At 42.1% G+C, this 22,800-nt stretch overlaps 1 protein-coding gene across 2 annotated transcripts in view; it reads right to left on the reverse strand.

The window, feature by feature from the left end:
• Window positions 1–22,800, reverse strand: part of LOC128689022 (D-beta-hydroxybutyrate dehydrogenase, mitochondrial-like) — a 199,000-nt gene that overhangs the window by 163,707 nt on the left and 12,493 nt on the right. For both annotated transcript variants that reach the window (XM_070087387.1, XM_070087386.1), the window contains 3 exons: window positions 19,562–19,645; window positions 19,257–19,419; window positions 11,097–11,252 (listed from right to left, as the gene is read on the reverse strand). In XM_070087387.1, the coding sequence (XP_069943488.1) occupies window positions 11,097–11,252; window positions 19,257–19,419; window positions 19,562–19,645 (403 nt within the window). The remainder of the gene's footprint in view (window positions 1–11,096; window positions 11,253–19,256; window positions 19,420–19,561; window positions 19,646–22,800) is intronic.

The raw sequence follows: 22,800 nt of genomic DNA on the forward strand, positions 1-22,800 counted from the left end.
AAAAGTATAGAGAATAAATGTAAATTAAACAAGCTAACCAGTATACGCGCAACAGATCGTGGAAGCTTAAAGAATGAAAGCTCTTGTTGTCGAGAAGAGTCACGATGGAAGCAGGAAAATGGGAGAGAGAGAGAGAGAGAGAGAGAGAGAGAGAGAGAGAGAGAGAGAGAGAGAGAGAGAGAGAGAGAGAGAGAGAGAGAGAGAGAGAGAGAGAGAGAGTTAGGTGAGCTCCTTCCCGTGTCAGTGCTAGAAATCCGTACACAACTCACAGGTCAGGCCATCCTCAAGAGTTTTTTATATCGAGGTCATATTGCAACATACAGTTCCTGAACCAGTCTGTGTTGGGAGAAGCCATCCACTGCTGGCACACACAACCTTGTACTGTGACTGGTTGGTTACAATTAATTCCTTTCGACTGCATGGGAATAATTAAGGCTGCAGATCACCTGTACATTCTCACTAAAATTGAGATTTAACCAATCCCCCGATGAATATACACCGATATATACACCTTAGGTGTAAATATCGGTGTATATATCGGAGTAGTTGTTTACACCATGATCCTCACTATTTCTTTCTGCTTCTGAACACTTGTCTTCCCCGTCATTGAGGCTTCACATGACTCTGGAGTGAGACTGAGGCTTCACATGACTGGGTATGACTGAGGCTTCACGTGACCCTTAAATTACTTTTCTATGAATATGCATAGTAGCTTATAAAAAATGTTGTCAACGAATTTAAAAAAAAAACACGAAGGCAACCAGCAGATATTTTTGAGAGCTGAGCTGCGTATCTGTCTCCAATTTTCTTGCCGAACCACAGTAAAGAAGCCACGAACTGATCCTATGAAAACGGCTCTAATCGAAAGATTTCTTAAAATATCCTGCCATGCAATGTTCTCAAACTAAGTCTTTAATTTTATATAACTAAGCATAAAAAGTAACCAAATAATACACTTCGTACAGTCTGCTGGACTTACCAATGTACAGTGGTACCATATAATCGAACTTACTTTTATATAGTGGTACCTGAAAATATTATACTGTATTTAAACATATGCAATTAAATGCTACTTGATGGCCAACTTTAAAAGCCTACTTAGTTCAAGACAGCCGATGCACATTTGATTATGTTATTTACAGCATGAAGAAATTAAAATTAAAATTCTCAGACAAGTTATTCATGCAGGGAAGCAGTGAGAAGGTTTAGAGACCTTCCAGGAGACGAGTCCAGCTGGTGACCGGTCGCACTCCTCCTTCATCTAGCTAGAGAGAGATGATCACGACATTTAAAATATTCATGGGTATGCAGAGGGCAAACAAGGTCAGACTGCTGATATCAGAGGCATCCAAACCAAAGAACGTTGAAGCCAAACAGCCGGATAGAAGTTTTTTCTCTCTCTTATGGAAAGCTAATGGAAAGATGGAATTAGCTTGAAAAATTATTTTGGAAACCAACTCCCTACGTAAATTAAAACATTGCGAAGAGGTTATTAAAACAATTATACCACTCGATTCAAAATGGATTAGGGACTTGAGCTCAACCCTGCAAGCACAGATAGGTGAGTGTATCCTCGCTAAGGTACGCGTTGCTGGAAGAGCATAAATTAAGGGGATAAATAATCACGACGTGAAAGGTATTCAGATGCACGGTCAGGGAAAGGAGAGACTGATGTAAGAGGAACCAGAACAAGGGAACTCACATGACCCCAAGAGGAGTTAAGAAATATTTTTTTTTTAAGTATAAGGATTATAAGTGCAATGAGAAAGATGTCTGTATTCGAATTATTAACACTCGAGGGTTGATAATCCAGGGCAACACAAGAGAGCTAACCAGTGTGGATTTTTTCCAGAGATATATGTCCGTTGAACCTCCAGTGATATCTAGCTCACACTTCAATTTGAAAAACATACACGCTCACTCATTCACTCACGTGCATGCGCACTCACACACACACACACACACACACACACACACACACACACACACACACACACACACACACACACACACATACACACACACAGTGATGTGAAGTTAATGAGGAGAATCAAATCTGATGAGGATCAGCCAGGAATACAAAATGCCCTGGACAGGCTGCAAGCTTGGTCCAGCAACTGCCTTTTCGAATTTAACCCCGCCAAATGCAAAGCCATGAAGATCGGGGAAGGCCAAAGAAGACTGAAGACAGAGTATAGGATAGGTGGCCAAAGGATCTTGGGGTGAGTATAACACTGAGCACATCTCCTGAAGCACACATCAATCAGATAACTGATGCAGCGTGTTTGCGCCTGGCAAACCTAAGAATAGCGTTCCGGTACCTCAGTAAGGAGTCGTTCAAGACTCTGTACACCGTGTACGTCAGGCCCATACTGGAGTATTCAGCACCAGTTTGGGACCTACACCTGGTAAAGCACGTCAAGAAATTAGAGAAAATGCAGAGGCCTACAACAAGGCTAGTTCCAGAGCTAAGGGACATGTCCTACAAAGAAAGGTTAAGGGAAATCGGCCGGACGACACTGGAGGACAGGAGGGTTAGGGGAGACATGATAACGATATATAAATTACTGCGAGAAATTGAGAAGGTGGACAAAGAGAGGAAGTTTCAGAGATGGGACACAGAAACAAGGGGTCATAATTGGAAGTTGATGACTCACACGAGTCAAAGGGATGTTAAGAAGTATTTCTTCAGTCAGAGTTGTCAGGAAGTAGAATAGTCTGGCAAGTGACGTAGTGGAGGCAGGAACCATACATAGTTTTAAGACGAAGTTTGATAAAGCTCATGGAGCAGGGAGAGATATGACCTATTAGCGATCAGTGAAGAGGCGGGGCCAGGAGCTATGACTCTTCCCTTACAACCACAAATAGGCGAGTACAAATAGGTGAGTGTATACACACACACACACACGCACGCACACACACACACACACACACACACACACACACACACACACACACACACACACACACACACACACACACACACACAAAACCAGAGATCTGGTGGACGAACCAGGGAGGAAAGACTGGGAGTTAGAGCTCCAAAAAAGGGAGGAAGAGTGGGGAAGGAAGATAGTAGAGCTTGGTAAGAAAATGGAGGAGCGGATAGCTGAAGAGTGCAGGAAGTGGGAAGTACAGATCTTAGCAGCAGAAGCTAGGATACAGTGCTTAGAAGAGAAACTGCAAAGCCTGAAACAGATTAGAGAGACAAATGACAATTCAGATGTGACATCAGGAAATTCAATGTCAGGCGCAGACAAGGGGACGGTAAGCAACAAAGGAGACATGCCGTACGCGAAGGCCCTATCAGACCCACGTGGGGCCAGAGAAAAGACGAGGAGCACACTAAGATCAAATGACAGGTCCGAAGACAATGAAGGTATGCTATATGCAGAGATTCTAACAGCCAACTGCAGTAGCAAGGGACAGCTTGTCATGAAAGACAGTTCACTGAGAATAGAAGTTTCAGATATGACAGGGACTGAAGGCAAGAACATGTCAATGGAAGGAAATAAAATGCCTCAGAGGAAGCAGATGGAGACTCAGTGGGAGGAGGAAAGGGCGAGGTTAGTTATTGTGTATGGGCTCCAAGAAGCCAAGGGGGACAACTTCGAAGAAATAAAACAGGAGGAGAAAAGAATGATTGAAGGCATCATGAAAACAATAGGTGAGGGCGATATGACCCAGGTGACAAATTTTCAGAGAATTGGGTGGTTTGCGAGTGGAAGGATACGGCCTGTCAAAGTAATTTTCAAGGAAGAATCAGTTCGAACCAGGATTCTGCAAGAGAAAGCAAGACTGAGGGATAAACAGGGGTACCAGAGAGTATACCTCGACCGCGACAGAACACAGGAAGAAAGGACTACACTGAAAGAGAGGGTACAGAGACGCAAGGAGGAAAGAGAGGCAATGACGAAGATGAGCAGGACCCAGACACAGGAGGAAGGGCAAACACACCCCACAGAATCTCCCACCAAAAGACTCCAACCGCGACATTCCCAACGCAACTGAGCAACCTATACTACAACCCACTCACTGTTCCCTCTGCCACCAACCCCCATACCACAAACCTCACCCCAACAGCTGTCCCTTATGGGCATTCTGACCCCACCCCCATCATCACAAACCCTACCTACACCACAGCCTCATATAGGCTCCCACCAAGGCTCTCGCTCCCCCAACCCCAAAATTCTTGCATGACCACAATGATAGAAAAGAAACTGAAAGTTTGGTACACAAACGCAGATGGAATAACGAATAAACATGAGGAGTGGAACGAAAGAATCAGTGAAAAATCCCCAGACATCATAGCACTCACAGAAACAAAACTTGCTGAGACAATAACAGACACAATCTTCCCAACGGGATATCAGATCCTGAGGAAAGATAGAAGGAGTAGAGGGGGAGGAGGGGTTGCACTGCTCATAAAACACCGATGGGGATTTGAGGAAATGGAAGGCATGGACATGATTGGAGAAAGACTACATCGTAGGTACAATTCAGTCCGGGGAACATAAAGTAGTCATTGGAGTGATGTATAACCCACCACAGAACTGCAGGAGGCCAAGAGAGGAGTACGAAGAAAACAACAGGGTGATGGTGGACACACTGGCTGAGGTGGCAAGAAAAGCTCACTCGAGCAGAGCAAAGTTACTGGTAATGGGCGATTTCAACCACAGGGAGATCGACTGGGAAAACCTGGAGCCACATGGGGGTCCCAAAACATGGAGAGCCAAGATGATGGATGTGGTACTTGAAAACCTCATGCATCAACATGTCAGGGACACAACCAGAGAGAGAGGGGAGGATAAGCCAGCAAGACTGGATCTTGTGTTCACCCTGAGCAGTTCAGACATTGAGGACATCACTTACGAGAGGCCCCTTGGAGCTAGAGATCACGTGGTTCTGAGTTTTGATTATATAGTAGAGTTACAAGTGGAGAAGGTAACAGGAACTGAAGGGGACAGGCCAAACTATAAAAGGGGGGACTACACAGGTATGAGAAACTTCCTGCAGGAGGTTCAGTGGGACAGAGAAATGGTAGGAAAATCAGTAAACGAGATGATGGAATATGTGGCAACAAAGTGCAAGGAGGCAGAGGAAAGGTTTGTTCCCAAGGGAAATAGAAATATTAGGAAGACCAAAACGAGTCCTTGGTTTACCCGAAGGTGTAGGGAGGCAAAAACTAAGTGCAACAGAGAATGGAAAAGGTACAGGAGGCATAGGACCCAGGAAAACAAGGAGATTAGTAGAAGAGCCAGAAACGAGCATGCACAGATAAGGAGGGAGGCCCAGCGACAGTATGAAAACGACATGGCATCGAAAGTCAAATCTGAGCCGAAACTGCTGTATAGCCACATTAGGAGGAAGACAACAGTCAAGGACCAGGTGATAAGGCTGAGGAAAGAAGGTGGAGAACTCACAAGAAACGATCAAGAGGTATGTGAGGAGCTCAACACGAGATTTAAGGAAGTATTTACAGTAGAGACAGGAAGGACTCTGGGGGGACAGACCAGATGGGGACACCAGCAAGGAATACACCAACAAGTGTTGGACGACATACATACAGATGAGGAGGAGGTGAAGAAACTGCTAAGGGACATCGATACCTCAAAGGCAATGGGACCGGACATCTCCCCGTGGGTCCTTAGAGAGGGAGCAGATATGTTGTGCATGCCACTTACCCCAATCTTCAACACGTCCCTTGAAACTGGGCAACTACCTGAGGTATGGAAGACGGCAAATGTAGTTCCCATTTCTAAAAAATGAGACAGAAAAGAGGCACTAAACTATAGACCTGTGTCATTGACGTGTATAGTATGCAAAGTTATGGAGAAGATTATCAGGAGGAGAGTGATGGAGCACCTGGAACGGAACAAGAGTATAAATGCCAACCAGCACGGATTCATGGAAGGCAAATCCTGTGTCACAAACCTTCTGGAGTTTTATGATAAAATAACAGAAGTAAGACACGAGAGAGAGGGGTGGGTTGATTGCATCTTCTTGGACTGCAAGAAGGCCTTTGACACAGTTCCTCACAAGAGATTAGTGCAGAAGCTAGAGCATCGGGCGCATATAACAGGAAGGGCACTGCAATGGATCAGAGAATACCTGACAGGGAGGCAACAACGAGTCATGGTACGTAATGATGTATCACAGTGGGCACCTGTGACGAGCGGGGTCCCACAGGGGTCGGTCCTAGGACCAGTGCTATTTTTGGTATATGTGAACGACATGATGGAAGGGTTAGACTCAGAAGTGTCCCTGTTTGCAGATGATGTGAAGTTAATGAGGAGAATTAAATCAGATGAGGACCAGGCAGGACTTCAAAGAGACCTGGACAGACTGGACACCTGGTCCAGCAAATGGCTTCTCGAATTTAATCCTGCCAAATGCAAAGTCATGAAGATAAGGGAAGGGCACAGAAGACCACAGACAGAGTATAAGCTACGTGGCCAAAGACTGCAAACCTCACTCAAGGAGAAAGATCTTGGGGTGAGTATAACACCGAGCATGTCTCCGGAAGCACACATCAATCAGATAACTGCTGCAGCATATGGGCGCCTGGCAAACCTGAGAACAGCATTCCGATACCTTAGTAAGGAATCGTTCAAGACACTGTACACCGTGTATGTCGGGCCCATACTGGAGTATGCAGCACCTGTTTGGAACCCGCACTTGATAAAGCACGTCAAGAAACTAGAGAAAGTACAAAGGTTTGCGACAAGGTTAGTTCCAGAGCTAAGGGGAATGTCCTATGAAGAAAGATTAAGGGAAATCGGCCTGACGACACTGGAGGACAGGATGGTCAGGGGAGACATGATAACGACATATAAAATACTGCGTGGAATAGACAAGGTGGACAAAGACAGGATGTTCCAGGGAGGGGACACAGAAACAAGAGGCCACAATTGGAAGTTGAAGACACAAATGAGTCAGAGAGATATTAGGAAGTATTTCTTCAGTCATAGAGTTGTCAGGCAGTGGAATATCCTAGAAAATGACGTAGTGGAGGCAGGAACCATACACAGTTTTAAGACGAGGTTTGATAAAGCTCATGGAGCGGGGAGAGAGAGGACCCAGTAGCAACCGGTGAAAAGGCGGGGCCAGGAGCTAAGACTCGACCCCTGCAACCACAAATAGGTGAGTACACACACAGCCAGTATTTAGCTTAAGAGATAAATCTTCTCTCAAAAACCTACTAGAATTTTACGAGAGGATGAGAGAGATGAGGCAGGAAAGAGAAAGATATTCATTGATCCAGTTAAGAAATTAAGGAATAGCAGACAAGGAATAGATACTGGGACATATGAGAGTGGTCAGCTGTGTCCCGAAGGGATCCCACGTAGGACAGATACTCTTTCTTACTTGCTTTAAGAGTTAGTCCTGATTATCCCTGTTTACTCGTGATGTAAAGCTGATGAGAAGAATTCCAGATACACCACAGACAGATTATAAGAGGATCTGGACAGACTACAAGTATGATGAGACGAGTGGTTAACGGGACATTAACCCAGTCAAGTGTATGGGTACGAAAATCGGGAAATGAGAGAGACGTAAAACGGATTACAGACTGGAGACACCGAGACTACAGACCTCACAATAGGAAAACATCCTCCCAATAACCACAGCAACCAATGTTCCTTTAGCTACTTCAGCAAGACAGGATCCTGAACATAAAAGCGTATCAAATTCGCAACAAGAATGTGGAGCTCTCACCTAAAGAGAAAATCCAGAAATTCGATACTAGACTTGTTCTTAGCTAAGATGAATGAAATATCAAGATAAAAAAAAGTCTTATTGCAAGTTTTACGATCCACGTAGAGAGGAGCACGTCAGGGTACACGATACCCTTCACTTAGTGTGACAGGGAACAAGCGAGAGGCGGAGTCAGGTAGTGATACCCTGGAAATTACGTGAGTAAACATACACATACATAACACTCGGGGCAGCTGCCAGAAAACTGAAAAAAGTCGTAATGTGGTGTTCATGTATAAAATCGAGACAAAAGGCAGTGAATTACAGACCAGTATCTCGATCATGCCTACGGTCAAATGTTCTTCAGAAGATTCTACAGAAAAGGCGTTTGAAACAGTACCACACCAGAGATTAATCCAGAAGCACGAATAGTTAAAAGACAGAGTACTCCGGTGGGTCAGGGAGTTACCTGAATGACAGAAGGTAGAGAGTAATAGTAAGGAATAAGACATCAAAGTGGAAGATAGTAAAGAGTAGGTTCTCACAAGGATCACTATTAGTACCACTTCTGTTCCTGATATCCGTGAATAATCTACTAGCTGGGTTTGAGTTCGATGTGTCAATGAGAGGAATGAGAACAAGAGAGGACAGTGATTAAGTGCAGTGAGACCTCAGCTAACTGCAGTTTGATAAACACGTGGCTTTTCGAGTTCATCCCCAACAAATTGAAAGTGTTGAAGAAGGTTAGGGCAGACCGAAAACAGAGTACAGCATAGGAGTGTACACAGCACCAGCATGCAGCCCACACCAGCTCAGGCACATACAGAACTCGAAAACGTCCAACTGTTTGAATTCAGACTAGTAAAAGAACTGAGAGGAATGCGCCGTGCTGAGAGATTTAAGGAGCTAAATCTGAGAGCAGTAGCGGAAAGAATGACAATGAGAGATATAATAGATATACAAGATCTTAAAAAAAGAGAAACTGATGTGGCATATAATGACCCACTGAGTTAAGAAGACCACGATCAAGTATCATAAGGCCAAAGAAGCTCGGAATCAGTGATGTCGATAAGTAAACACTACGTGTACTTGATGAGTAAACACTACGTGTACTTGATGAGTAAAACTCAGCAAGTACACGCAGAGTGCCTCACACAAGGCTACTTCAGGACCCGGAGACCAAAAAAAAAAAGCTGAAAAAATGCAGAGTATGAGTATGGTATGAGGGACGTAGTGTTAGTGTAAGCAGAGGTGTTCACCAAGACTTGGTACTAGAACTCATTGTTCCTAGTGTTTGTTATGGATATGCAGAAAGCAGTGTTCCTAATGAGTCTTTACTAATGACATTTTTTACTAGATCTGATAGTGTCCTTAGCGTGTAATAATGGCCTGCACACACCTGTAGACGCTATGGTATTTATGTCCGAAGAAGCTGAGATAATTATGAAGAAGATGCGAGCAGAGAACAGTACAGTAAGAACTGAATGAAAAACTGGTCAAGCTTGTTGAAAGATTGAACAATTGTTTACTGATTTTCCACCACACAAGTACAAATTGATGAGTTGGGATGTAAAGAGGACCAAGACAAAACACTACGTAATATGAGGGACGCACATCTTAAAAGCAAAATAGCATCAGCGGTATATACTATATTTATTTTCAAGATTGGTCTTGAGAAATCTAGATAAAGGCTCTTTAAAGACACTCTACCATATATCTGAGATCAGTCCTGGTGGAAAGTCCTCACTTAGGTTACGAGACAGACTTGAGAAAGTCCATAGGTATGCGTCCAAACTGATGCCCGAGGTACGAGGAAAGAGTACGATAACAAACTCTCACGTCCCTTTAAACGAACGACATACACGACACTCCAGGTTATAGAAACCATAGATAAGGATTGGCTCTGTCAGGGAGGGAATAAAAACAAGAAGCCACAGACGAAAACTAAACACCTGTGAAAGTGACAGACAACAGAAAATACCTGTTCAACATAAGAGTGAAGAAGTGAATGATGATGATGATGAAGATGCTGCTTGGAGGGACGAGTTTACTGGACGGGGTTATTGATGCTTTTATTAAACATACCGCCATAATGGTAGCACACTTCTGCGTAAATACTTGACACTCAACTGGTGACAGCATTTCCATAAACGGATGTCCATCTACGTACCTGGTGTCTACCTGGAGGGCATTCCGGGGATCAACGCCCCCACGGCCCGGTCCATGACCAGGCCTCCTGGTGGATCAGGGTCTGATTAACGAGGCTGTTACTGCTGGCCTCACGTGGTCCAACCTACGAGCCACAGCCGTGATGATTTGGCACTGACTATAGGTATCTGTCCAGCTCCCTCCTGAAGACGACCAGGGGTCTACTGGTAATTCCCCTTACGGCTGGTGGGAGGCTGTTGAACAGTCTTCGGCCCCTGACACGTATTGTGTTTTCTCTTAGTGTACCAATGGCGCCCCTACTTTTCACTGGGGGTGTATTGCATCCCCCGCTAAGTCTTTTGCTTTCGTAGGGAGTAATTTTTGTGTGCAGATTAGGGACCAGTCCCTCCAGAATCTTGCAGGTGTAGATTATGATGTACTCACTGGAGTGCAGGCGAGAGAGAGAGATACAAGTAAGTGCTTCCAGGCGTTCCCAGTAGTTAATGTGACAACGATCAAACATTATCTTTACTGGAGTTTACCTGGAGAGAGTTCCGGGGGGTCAACGCCCCCGCGGCCCGGTCTGTGACCAGACCTCCTGGTGGATCAGAGCCTGATCAACCAGGCTGTTACTGCTGGCTGCACGCAAACCAACGTACGAACCACAGTCCGGCTGGTCAGGAACCGACTTTAGGTGCTTGTCCAGTGCCAGCTTGAAGACTGCCAGGGGTCTGTTGGTAATCCCCCTTATGTATGCTGGGAGGCAGTTGAACAGTCTCGGGCCCCTGACACTTATTGTATGGTCTCTTAACGTGCTAGTGACACCCCTGCTTTTCATTGGGGGGATGTTGCATCGTCTGCCAAGTCTTATCATAACATAGTTCTTACAGTTCCTTCGTAATTTTGGAAAATACTGTGAATTTCAATGCTAACCTCCTTATATTGTTTATAAATGTTAACGTGAATTCTTCTCTACGCACATTACATTTTCTTTCCTCCCTTGGTTGGATACACCCGCCTTGTATATAATATACAGGTAACCTGAACTAATCCTGGTAAACAAAGAGGTGAAATAAACTAGACACTGACATGTAAATAGCTATCTTTGAAATGTGGCTCTAACGAGAGCCCAAGATACAAGGGCTAAGAGTTAGAGCTAAACCCTCGCATAACTCAAAGATGCAAATTGGTAATTAAAAGCACACATTATTGAACGCTCCTACACAATTACCTGTAGGTGTGGGACTGACCTTTGGCTCTCCTGATGAGTGGTAAGAATGTCTTAGTAACGGCCAGCACGCCAATAGTGTTGACTTCCAGGAAGCGTCTGAATGTTTCGATGTTTACCCACTCCACCTCACCGTAGGTGGCGAGGCCGGCGTTGTTAACCAAACCCCACAGTTCCTCTGTCAGACATAGAGAAGCAGAAAATTAATTTGGTAGTGAGGGATGCATCAGTGTGGGGATGTGTGGGGGGGGATGTTGTGGGTATGATACGCCTCTGGTGGGTTTATAGGAATGGGGCTTCCGTAGTGTGAGTATAAATGTGGTGGGAGTGTTAGGATGCAACGTGAAATTGAGCCTACCTTCCTTCAAGGTGGCAGACACAGTCCTATACTTTTTAATACACTGGTCAGTGAATCAGTAAATCGAACATCTGTTCGATTAACATCACAGTGAATTATGTTGATACTATTCATGTGTATACTAAAATCTATCGCGAAATGCAAATCATTCTAAAATGTCCACACACAGCCTGTGACAATCTCGGTGTTATTAATGAAAGTAAAACAAAGGTGTTTAACGGATAGACTGGAACCGTAAAAGTGAACTATCAAGATCAAAGATTAACATCTATCTTGTTCTCTGTGTATTCTCACTGTTATATTGATATTACAGTCCTTTGAACAACAACAACAACAAAAATATTAATCGAATCAATCTAAAGACAGATTCAACGCTCTCAAAAATCTTGGGTGGACACGTACTCAAGAACACAAGGATACGTAGTCAAAGATAGTTTTATTACCTCTCCTCCTCTATTCTGTATATTATACATGACGGCAAATTGAAAAAAAATGCACCAAAAATTGGTAGGTAACAAAAAATTCCACTTAGTAACCACCAAGTTTGTAGATGAATGGTTCAGAGAACCGACATGTTGATAAATTAGACACATGTGCAATTCTTGGGTATCTTTATTGAGGAAACGTTTCGCCACACAGTGGCTTCATCAGTCCATACAAAGGAGAATCTTGAAGAGCAGGAGGAGAATGAGGTAATCAGTCCCTCAACCTTGAGTCGATGTGGTCAGTCCATCAATCTTGAATAGAATACCTGATGAAGCCACTGTGTGGCGAAACGTTTCCTCAATAAAGATACCCAAGAGTTGCACATGTGTCTAATTTATCAACCACCAAGTTGTTTAACCTAGTTCCTGTACAACCTTGTAATGTTAATAAGAATATCAGTCGACCTGGTCCCTCTGCAACCTTGTAATGTTAATATGAATATCAGTCGACCTGGTCCCTATGCTACCTTATAATGTTAATAAGAATATCAGTCGACCTGGTCCCTCTGCTACCTTATAATGTTAATAAGAATATCAGTTGACCTATTCCCTATGCTACCTTATAATGTTAATAAGAATATCAGTCGACCTGGTCCCTCTGCTACCTTATAATGTTGTAATAAAGTTGGTAGAATTACCGACAATATGTAAAGTAAAAGGACACAAGTGCAACTAATGTGACATTTATTGTGGCAACGTTTCGCTCTCCAGGAGCTTTTTCAAGCCATTACAAACAATACATGGACACAGAGGGTATATATAGAGGCTCAGAGTGAGGTGAATACTAGTGAGGTACCATTTCGATGTTCACTAGTGGTAGTAGTAGTAGTAGTAGTAGTAGTGGTAGTGACAAAAGTAATACAATATGGTAGAGCAATTAATTCGTACATGAGTAAAAGGATATAAAAGCTATTACTTGGGTAACATAAAAATAGGTTGGACAAATATAAACTGGAATGAGGCAGCTTGTTTCAGTGTTCACTCTCTGTGCTTTGTGTAGTATAACAGGAGAGACTATGTGATGGCAGGGTTTACTGTTTTCACTAGGATTCTTGCTAAGACTTCGGAGATGGTGAAGCTGCCGTTGTTTTGTTTAATTGTATTCGAAACAGCGATCAGTGCTGATTCAAGGCACTTGCGTGTGCGGAAATTAGTTTCTTTTATCACTAATTGGGCGTCTCTGAATTTCATAAGATGATTGGTGGAATTTCGGTGTTGTACACAGGCGTTGTTTAAGTTGTCGTTCCTACATGCGTATATGTGTTCATTGAGGCGGGTGTCGAGGTTTCTTGCTGTTTCACCTACGTAGATCTTGTCACAGCCTCCACAGGGTATAGTGTAAACTCCTGCATTGACTGGTTCGTGGTGCTTGGGTTTTGTCCTGGTTAGATCCTTTATTGAAGTGGTAGAAGCGATGGCGACTCTGGTGTTAGCTTGTGAAAGTACTTTTGAGACGTTTAGTGCAACCTGGCTGTTGGGAAGAATTATAACTTTGTTGGGAGCGGTGTTGATGCGTGGAGAATTGATGATCTGAAGAGCTCTTTTCTGATGAAAAAAGAAGGAAATTGTAACTCAGTGAATGTTTGGTGAATGTAAGTACATTCCTCGTCAAGAAACTCAGGACTACAAATTCGGTATGCTCTTAGGAAAAACCCGATGATGATGCCTCTTTTGGTCTTGGTATCTTGACTGGAATAGAAGTGTGTGAGATCATTTTTATTGGTGGGTTTCCGATAAACTTGAAATCTTAGGTTGTTGTCTACTTTGTGAATGACCTATTCCCTATGCTACCTTATAATGTTAATAAGAATATCAGTCGACCTGGTCCCTATGCTACCTTATAATGTTAATAAGAATATCAGTTGACCTATTCCCTATGCTACCTTATAATGTTAATAAGAATATCAGTTGACCTATTCCCTATGCTACCTTATAATGTTAATAAGAATATCAGTATTGTTCATAAATTCACAGGGTAGCGAAATCACCCTCTTACACATTTTTATATACTAGAACTAAATGATAGTTTTCACATGATGAACATCGGTCGCTGAGCGAGACGAGGAGGTATCCCCATAACTCAGCACCCTTAACCTCACCTCGGTCGCTGAGCGAGACGAGGGAGGTATCCCCATAACTCAGCACCCTGAACCTCACCTCATGCAGGCACAGTTAAACCTCCACCCCCTCAAGAAGGTAAGGAGCTGCAGCTAAGCATCACGAGAAGACCTAGGAGCTATAATGCAATCTAAGAGGTCCAGGAGCTGGAGATCCATTGAAAACCTTCAAAACTCCATCAAGGAAGAGGTGTCTTGATTCCGATGAGGAGATCGAATCTGATTGCTTCTCATTCCTCCAGGCATTCAATGACCCCTACGGGTTAAGCGTTCCCCATTAATGTAATAATATTCCCTTCAAGAGAACCAGGAGTTTAACTCAACACACTTAAAGCCAAGCACACGAAGGATAAAATCTACAGACGACTCAGCTGTAACTCAACATTAATAAGAGGGCCAGGAGCTGTAATAATTCGAAGGTTGGAAGCCGATCAGTAGAGGCATTCTCCAATTATCACAAAGAAACCAGTATTCCAGTTGAATAAAATGGGCAAATTGGGAATTATACTGTCCACTAATACTATTTTTTCCTGGTGTATTTTCCTCATTCGATTTAAATACACCAGCAAAGACAATCTGAAGCTGATCAGAGAAGACATTATCAATTTATCGCACAGGAAAAAAATATCCTTACAATTTTGCTGATAAAAATGGAATTTATATTATTCAATAACAAATCCATCTTTCTCCTAAGTAGGATAATTCTGTGCTGAAAATTTTAGGCCAATCTGAAGAGGTGTTTTAAAGCCACTGCATGCAAACCACTACAAAATTTGCAAGTATAAACTGTATAGATTTAAGACTACATAGACCAATATCAATCTGACTTTTCCAGTAATAAATATACGCCGATGCTGAAGGTTTGAAGACGATTCGAAGTGGCGTTCTCACATTATCGCCAAGAAAATTGCTCAGACAATTAACATCAGCCCTGTACTAAATTACTGGCTCTCACATGTATACAAGCATAATAAACTTGGCACTTGTGAAACTCTACGTTGATAAATTAAACACATGTGCAACACTTGGGTATCTTTAATGAGGAAACGTTTCGCCACACACTGGCTTCATTAGTCCATACAAAGGAGAATCGTGAAAAACAGGAGGAGTTTTAGGTAATCAGTCCCTCAGCCTTGAGTCGATGTAATCAGTCCATCAATCTTGAAAAGAAACTCTACGTACATCGCTCGCCATGGATATGGTCTCCTGTTAATTTCACTGAAAGCAACAAACTGATCATAAATACACACAAGTTTTACTCGTATGTATGACAGATACAGAATCACTGATTTTCAACAGGGGTGACGAGTCAAGACTGGGAGGAACCAAGAGAGAGCCAGTGGTGAACTAACTGGCTCATTACGGCTGCACTGCTATTTACTGAACATCCGTCCTCAAACTGGAAGAGGAGCAGCAAATATTTTTCGTGGACGATAAAGTTAAGACTGAGAAGTTGGGTGATTTTATTCTACTACACAGCCCCCATATTTTAACTTTTCAACATGCTTAGCCTCTCCATGCAGGAAAAAAAAAATATGCTTCATGCATTCGGGAAAGTGTAGTTCAAGCTGAAACTGTTATTGGAAGAGCTGCGAGCAGATGAACCAAGTTGGTTCATCAGAAGATGCAAATGGGAAGACACCGCTCCAGATCTGTGCAAGAAAGATGAGATCAGTCACTGTAACTTATCTCTCTTTTTGGAGGAAAACTTCATCCGTTCTTTGCTGAAGAACAGATGAAGTTCCTGAGACTCCAAGTGGATAATGAATCTTGTTTTGAGGCAGCACATCCGGTTGTCTCACGAGCAGAGCAAGAACCCCTCCGAGTGTGGGTATTGTCTAGGCTTGTCTTCACCTGAACACTACGACGGAGGTTTCTGGGCGCGTCTACTGAAAGTACTTAAGTTACTCTGGCCAAAGAAGCCGTGACCAAAAATGTTCACATACAGAGCACATATTTTTGAAGTTTCGTAGGTTTTAAATAAAAATTTGCTCAATAAATTATACAGTGTAGGTTTAATTTTTCGGCTCGACAGCCAAATTTCTAGGTATTCTAATACATTTATATCCATGTGAGGCCTTACTAATGACGAGTAGATCTATAGAATGATCTTTGGACTCCTGTTACTTGTACTTTCGATATAAATCCAGGCAGTATTAGTCCTATTACACACACACTTAGGCACTACTGCCTTGTCTTCAGATTCCTGCTTACCTTGATGGCCAAGTCTAGTTCACGTTCTGTGTGATTAAGCTCTGGAAATAAATGGTATAAAATACCGACACAATGGCAATATAAACACAAATGCAGTATAATGTGATCCTTTATTGACTACGTTTCGCCCACACAGTGGGCTTTTTCAAGTCACAAACAGAACTACCTGGGGTGGAAGGAACGCGAGTATTTATAGTCCGGCTGAGGTCAGGTGAAGAATGCTGCATCTGATGATGTACCGAGTTGGGTTGTAGAGTCTAAAAACTTGGGTAGCTTGGAAAGGAGACTGGACAAGTTGGTGAGCAGACCTTCTACAGTGTTCTTATGTGGGATAGCGATGAAGAAGTTTCCACTTGATAACCACTTGATAAACTACAGAAACTCAAGACTTATCGCCACAGAAGACAACACTCAATACCGAAGAATCCTGGAATCATCACTTATTTCTATATCCGACAACTTCAACCAGAATAGTGGCTTCTATAACATAGCTGAACCACTTGCCAAGAAACTTCTTCATCGCTATCCCACATAAGAACACTGTAGAAGGTCTGCTCACCAACTTGTCCAGTCTCCTTTCCAAGCTACCCAAGTTTTTAGACTCTACAACCCAACTCGGTACATCATCAGATGCAGCATTCTTCACCTGACCTCAGCCGGACTATAAATACTCGCGTTCCTTCCACCCCAGGTAGTTCTGTTTGTGACTTGAAAAAGCCCACTGTGTGGGCGAAACGTAGTCAATAAAGGATCACATTATACTGCATTTGTGTTTATATTGCCGTGATTAAGCTCTACATAACCTAGTTAATAGGTGAGAAGGCAATTTTCATTTCTTTCGCATTAAACTGCAACTGTCACTTTTCGGCACAGGACATTAGCTTGTTCAAAGCTTCCTGAAGCTCAGTGCTATCCTCTTTTGAACCCATTCTTCTACCAGTTTTTGTGGCCTCAGCAAATTTCATTCACGTCGCTGCTTATTCTGTCAAGGTCCATTATGCATATTATAAACAACAAGTGCCCAACAATGATCCCTGTGGAACGCCACTAGTGACCGGTTCCCATTCTGATTTCACGTCATTCAAACCTGATGAATTTTTTGAAGGATTTCTGATAAGATGGAGTTGCACTGTGTACAGTGCATTGTGCACGGTGCTTACCACGTTATGCACGGTGTTCTCCACGTAGCACTGTGCACGGTGCTTACCACGTTATGCACGGTGTTCTCCACGCAGCACTGTGCACGGTGCTTACCACGTTGTATTTTTTTTTACCTAGAGAAGCAATCAAGAGAAGGTATTTGAGTGGCCATCATATTATGCAGATGAGAGAGATTACTGAGCTTCATCACGAATAAATTATTATATGTGCCAGACAGAGGTTTTACAGAATATTATTAGTAACGTCATCTAAGTTGTCCTAACTTAACTTACTCTAACGTATCTTACCTTAATCTAGCCTAACTTACCCTCATCTGTGACCTACCCTAACCAGACATACCCCAACTTAAGCTTATCTAATCTTGCCTGATGTACCCTAACCTTACCTAACCTACCCTAATTTAACCTAACACAACCTACCCTGTCCTAACGTATCCTACCTTCCTAACTTATCCCAGCCTAGCATAGATTACCCTTATTTTGTCTAACCTAACCTAGCCTAATATAACTCAACCTAACTTACACTAAGCTAACCTAAGTTTGTATAACGTACCCTAACCTAAAATACCTTAATTCTGCGTAACCTACCCAAAGCTAACTTTCATTAGCCTAACCTAACCTACGCTATTATTATAATCATGGGGGAACGCTAAACCCGTAGGGATTATACAGCGCCTGTAGTGGGGTGAGGGGATGGAAGGCATTCAGGCTCAGTTCCGGGAACTAGAGCACAGATTCAGTTCCCAAGATCAAAAGCCCCTCACCAGCGCTAACCTACGCTAAATTTACTTAGTCTAGTTTAACCTAGCTTAATCTAACCTAGCCCAATCTAACGGCTTATTATACTCTGAAATGTTAATTGCTGGTGTACATACAATACACGTACAGTCTAATGATTATTCGGAGGAATAACAGTAATAGGAACGGACTGACTGAACAGAAGTTATTTTTTTATGAATATATTCAAATCTAACTCACTCTGTGTGTCTGTGCTTGTTTGCGTGAGCGTGCATGCGTGTGTGTGTGCAGGAGTGCGTGCGTGCGTGCATGCATTCGCGTCGAATGGAACCTTTCAACAGTCTTTTATGTTCCCTCGCCTCTTTTGTTGCTTACTTCATTAAATTTAATCATCTTTTAATATAAATTCAACAATCCTTTTTCCCGTCCTTGTCTCCAGTAACATCAGACACTTCAACAAGCACCATTGTTATGATTATTTATAACCTGCAGAGACGACCGGAATCTCGCTACGTACGTACGTACAAGTAAACACTCCGCCAGCCAGCGAGTGTTTATGTTATTGTCCAGCAAAACCTGACGGCACATGATCACACTCCGTGAAATTCTGCCTAGAACAAAGTGCTTGGATAAATGATTTACTGCAACACTTGTTAGGAAGCGACTCGACCTCGACTGCAGGTCGACTTGCACTGACCGACAGTGTAAGAAAAAAGTGTTGGCATCATGCGCGTTGTTTTTTTAACTTTTGCCACTTGGATTCACCTAGAGACGGAGTGATACCCAGTGTTCCGTTCCTTTATTAAAACCTCCGTTTTTAACATTTTCTCTGAGTTTAAATATTTCTCTTAGAATTTGAAAGATAAATCAGAAAAAGTTGAGAGAGAGAGAGAAAGAGAAAGACGGAGAATCAAGTAATCATTGCTGAAAGGTCGGAGCAGAAATACAATGAACAAAATTAATATTCATATGTAAATTCAAGATGATATTTAAAATTTGTTGGACAACATTAATTAAATCAAAATAATCCTGACAGTGATCAACAGCGCCTCTGCTGCCAGCACAGTAATAATCAGTTAGGCAACACTCATACATACGATCCTACCCTACCTCCTTTTTCCAGGAGTTTCTTGACCTCTTTGAGAGCGTTGTCAATCTGTTTCTGGGAGGTCACGTCCATCTGCAGAACGTGAAGACGTTTTGACCCCTCACTCCGAAGCTTCTCTGCTCCTGTTCCCTTAATCTGAAGACACCCAGCAAACACTCGAAATCCCTGAGAATGAGAGAACTTGGCTAACTGATACTCCTAAAAAGTTTGTATCGTAATCTCAGGATCTCCTAAGATGAAAATAATTTAAAACTTAAAATGTTTTTATGTTTATATATACATAAAATGCAGGTGAACTATGTCTTACAAGCTTGTGCAGGTGGAGAGCTAGAGCCAAGCCAAAACCAGAGTCACAGCCAGTCACCAGCACGGCGCGACCGCTGTTGTGTACCTGTAACGACGACCCCAAAAATCAACTATTGCTCTCAAGGAAATACAAACACATTTTCTTAAAATATAATATTTTGAGTATTTACTTGTCGTTCGAAAAAGGTTGTAAACAATGCGTTTACTGTACGTAGCCTTCATATAGTCGTAAAATTCAATATATAAACTTCCCATTGTATGTATTTACTTTCACACATTTCCACTACGTGATACATTTCTGGATTTATATTCTCCATGAAGTTTTTACTCCACTTAGTCTATTAAAGTCTTTTAAACGTTTTGCCAATATTTCATGTTTTTTTCTATTTTACAAAATATTTTATCTTCAAATATGTTTATATTGCTTTCGATTCCCTCTGGAAAATAAAAAATATTTATTAGATATTTTATCGGAGGCGTCACTGATTCTTGTCACCCCATTCTGGTGGCCCTAACCAATGTTGACACTGATTATTGTAGAACCCCATTCTGGTGGTTCTGACCCATGATGGCACTGATTCTTGTGGCATCCCATTCTGGTAACCCTGACCTATGATGACACTGATTCTTGAATAAAATACACATATGTAAATGCTAGGAAAGTTTTATTAGGACTCGTTTTCTCACCAGGAGTTTTATTACTCCAAAGCAGTTAGGTGAAACACACATATATATACGGCAGAAAGGAGGGCAAGTGTAGTGTAGGTGAGGTGCACCTAGCAGATGTACCAAAAAATAATATTGACTTCACCTGACAGCCGCGTCTTGGCAACCTAAGATCAACTTGACTGAAACTTTGAAGATGCTAAAATTTTCATTGTTCTGTACAACTGTATTACCAAAGACTGATTCTAAACTAGACATCTATATAGATCTTCCATTTAAAGTTGAATTTAGCCTCTCTCCATTTCATTTCGTTGCTATCCTTATACCACAACATTGTTAATATCAGTAAGGCAGGTATATTTTTGTTCATTAGCACGAGTGTGTAAATCCTTGGCAGTCTCTCCCAGATAACCTTTAGCACAACCCCTACAGCAGATGTCAGTCGTGGTAATACAACTGTACAAAACACTGAGAATTTTAGCATCTCCAAAGTTTTAGTCAAACTGATCTTTAGTGGACAATACAAGACCAGACATTATTTTTTTGGAGCACCCGCTTGTGCGCCCTGACTATACTCCACCTGTCCTTCAACCTACTGTGGGTATGTAAGTTTTTCATAACTCTTGTTTTGGTTGACGAAGATCGTGGTGAGCGAAAAATCATATATTTATTTGTATTATATGCCGTGTGTGATGCAAAGTGATCCTTGTGATGACCCACAGTATCCCATGATAGCACTGTTTCCTCTGTCCCACAGCATCCCGCATTCCATGGTAGCACTGTTTCCTCTGTCCCACAGCATCCCGCGTTCCATGATAGCACTGTTTCCTCTGTCCCACAGCATCCCGCGTTCCATGATAGCACTGTTTCCTCTGTCCCACAGCATCCCGCGTTCCATGGTAGCACTGTTTCCTCTGTCAACCCACAGAAGACTCTGTCCAATAGTTTTTTCTTTTACCATATCTCCCTAGATTCCTTCTCTCATTTTGCATTCTCTAGTTTAATATACATGTACTTATGGAAACTGTTGAAAAGGCTTTGTAAAATCTAAGGAGAAAGATAACTCATACTTTTCTTTCCTGTATTGCTTTCGTGACCCTGTCATAACAACTCAGCAAGTAAGAAAAAAAAAAGATCTTTCTGAATCGAAACCAAACTGTTTATTGCTTATTTTGACATTTATCTCTGCAGGCAAGTCACTTTTTTATAAGCTTTGGCTAGTGATTTGCCTACCACATAAGTCAGTTAGATTCCTTTATTTTAAGGCATCTTCACTCTCATCTTTTTGAAAATCAGTGGAAAAATTTCCAGTTTCCATTATTCTGCACATAACTCATGGTGATATGTCATCTGATTCTACTGAATTGAAAATTTATCCTATAACTGCATAATTTAGTGTGAAGACCATATCTGGCCTCATTGGCTCGACTTCTCAGTCGAAAAATTTGTGTGTTCTTGGCAGTTCCTCTATGATGCCTGGAATTACATAGCTATATCTGATTATAATTACATACTTGTAATCATTAAGTTGTGATTGCGTATACACAGGTGAGTTGAGAATGTTAACTGTTGAGACACAGATGCATGAGGAATAAATTGTTGCAGTTACTGTCTGAAATAGCCAGGATTCTTCAACCATCATCGTATTTCGTAAAACAAATTTTCTTAGGAATTTTCATGTATGTTTTTATAATAAGTTAAGTATTGAAGTAATATATTGATCAATCTTCTGAGAACACTCAAGACTCCTTCCTCGCTTTTGTATGTGACGTAGGTAAGACAGGTTTTCGTGGGCCCTGGCAGTTAGTTTTTCTAAGCTTTTCAATAACACGCAAGAATTTTATTGGACTAATGAAAACATTACTTATAGCAAAGTGTTCATCCCCAATGAATAAGATTTTTTTTTACAAGGGTTGAAGCAGTGATTAAAGTTAGGATAATGTGGAAACATTCATGAACAGGCTCCTACACGAGTGAGGCGTCCGTAAGGGTGTGGGAGGTGAAAAGGAAATGATCTTACCTTCCAGCACGCACAAGCTACTAATCACTGACATCTGTAAGATTGTACACATAAATCTCGAGCCTCAGAATAATGTGCACAGCACGAGAGAAATTAGTCCTCGTGGCCAGTATCAAACTAGTATTGCCAGAGTGGAAATGTGTCTATGAGGATGGTACAAATCCTGTATGATTCAAGTTGCTGCATACTTATAATCACACATCAACTTTCCTTACGGAATTTTAACCAATAAATAATTCTACAAGTATCACCCAAGAACATCATCTTCAGAGTGGCATAAGATAGAATTAACAAGCACCTCCATTAAGATAGAATTAACAAGCACCTCCATTAATTACTCCTGTCGTGTCTAAGAAAGCCTTGAAACTTAGGTACCTGTAGGGAAGCGGAGATAATGTAGGCAGTAGAAGAGACGGCCCACAGAGAGAGAAAGAGGCTGCAGCAGCAGTAGTCAGTGACAACACTGAGAACCGTTGCTGTCATGGCGCTCACCAGCCCCCACAACACCACCACCTCAGTCTTATCCCACGTCCACAGCATTTTAATATTTTCTC

The sequence above is a fragment of the Cherax quadricarinatus genome, chromosome 21 (assembly GCF_038502225.1).
Source record: "Cherax quadricarinatus isolate ZL_2023a chromosome 21, ASM3850222v1, whole genome shotgun sequence".
Lineage (NCBI taxonomy): Eukaryota > Metazoa > Arthropoda > Malacostraca > Decapoda > Parastacidae > Cherax > Cherax quadricarinatus.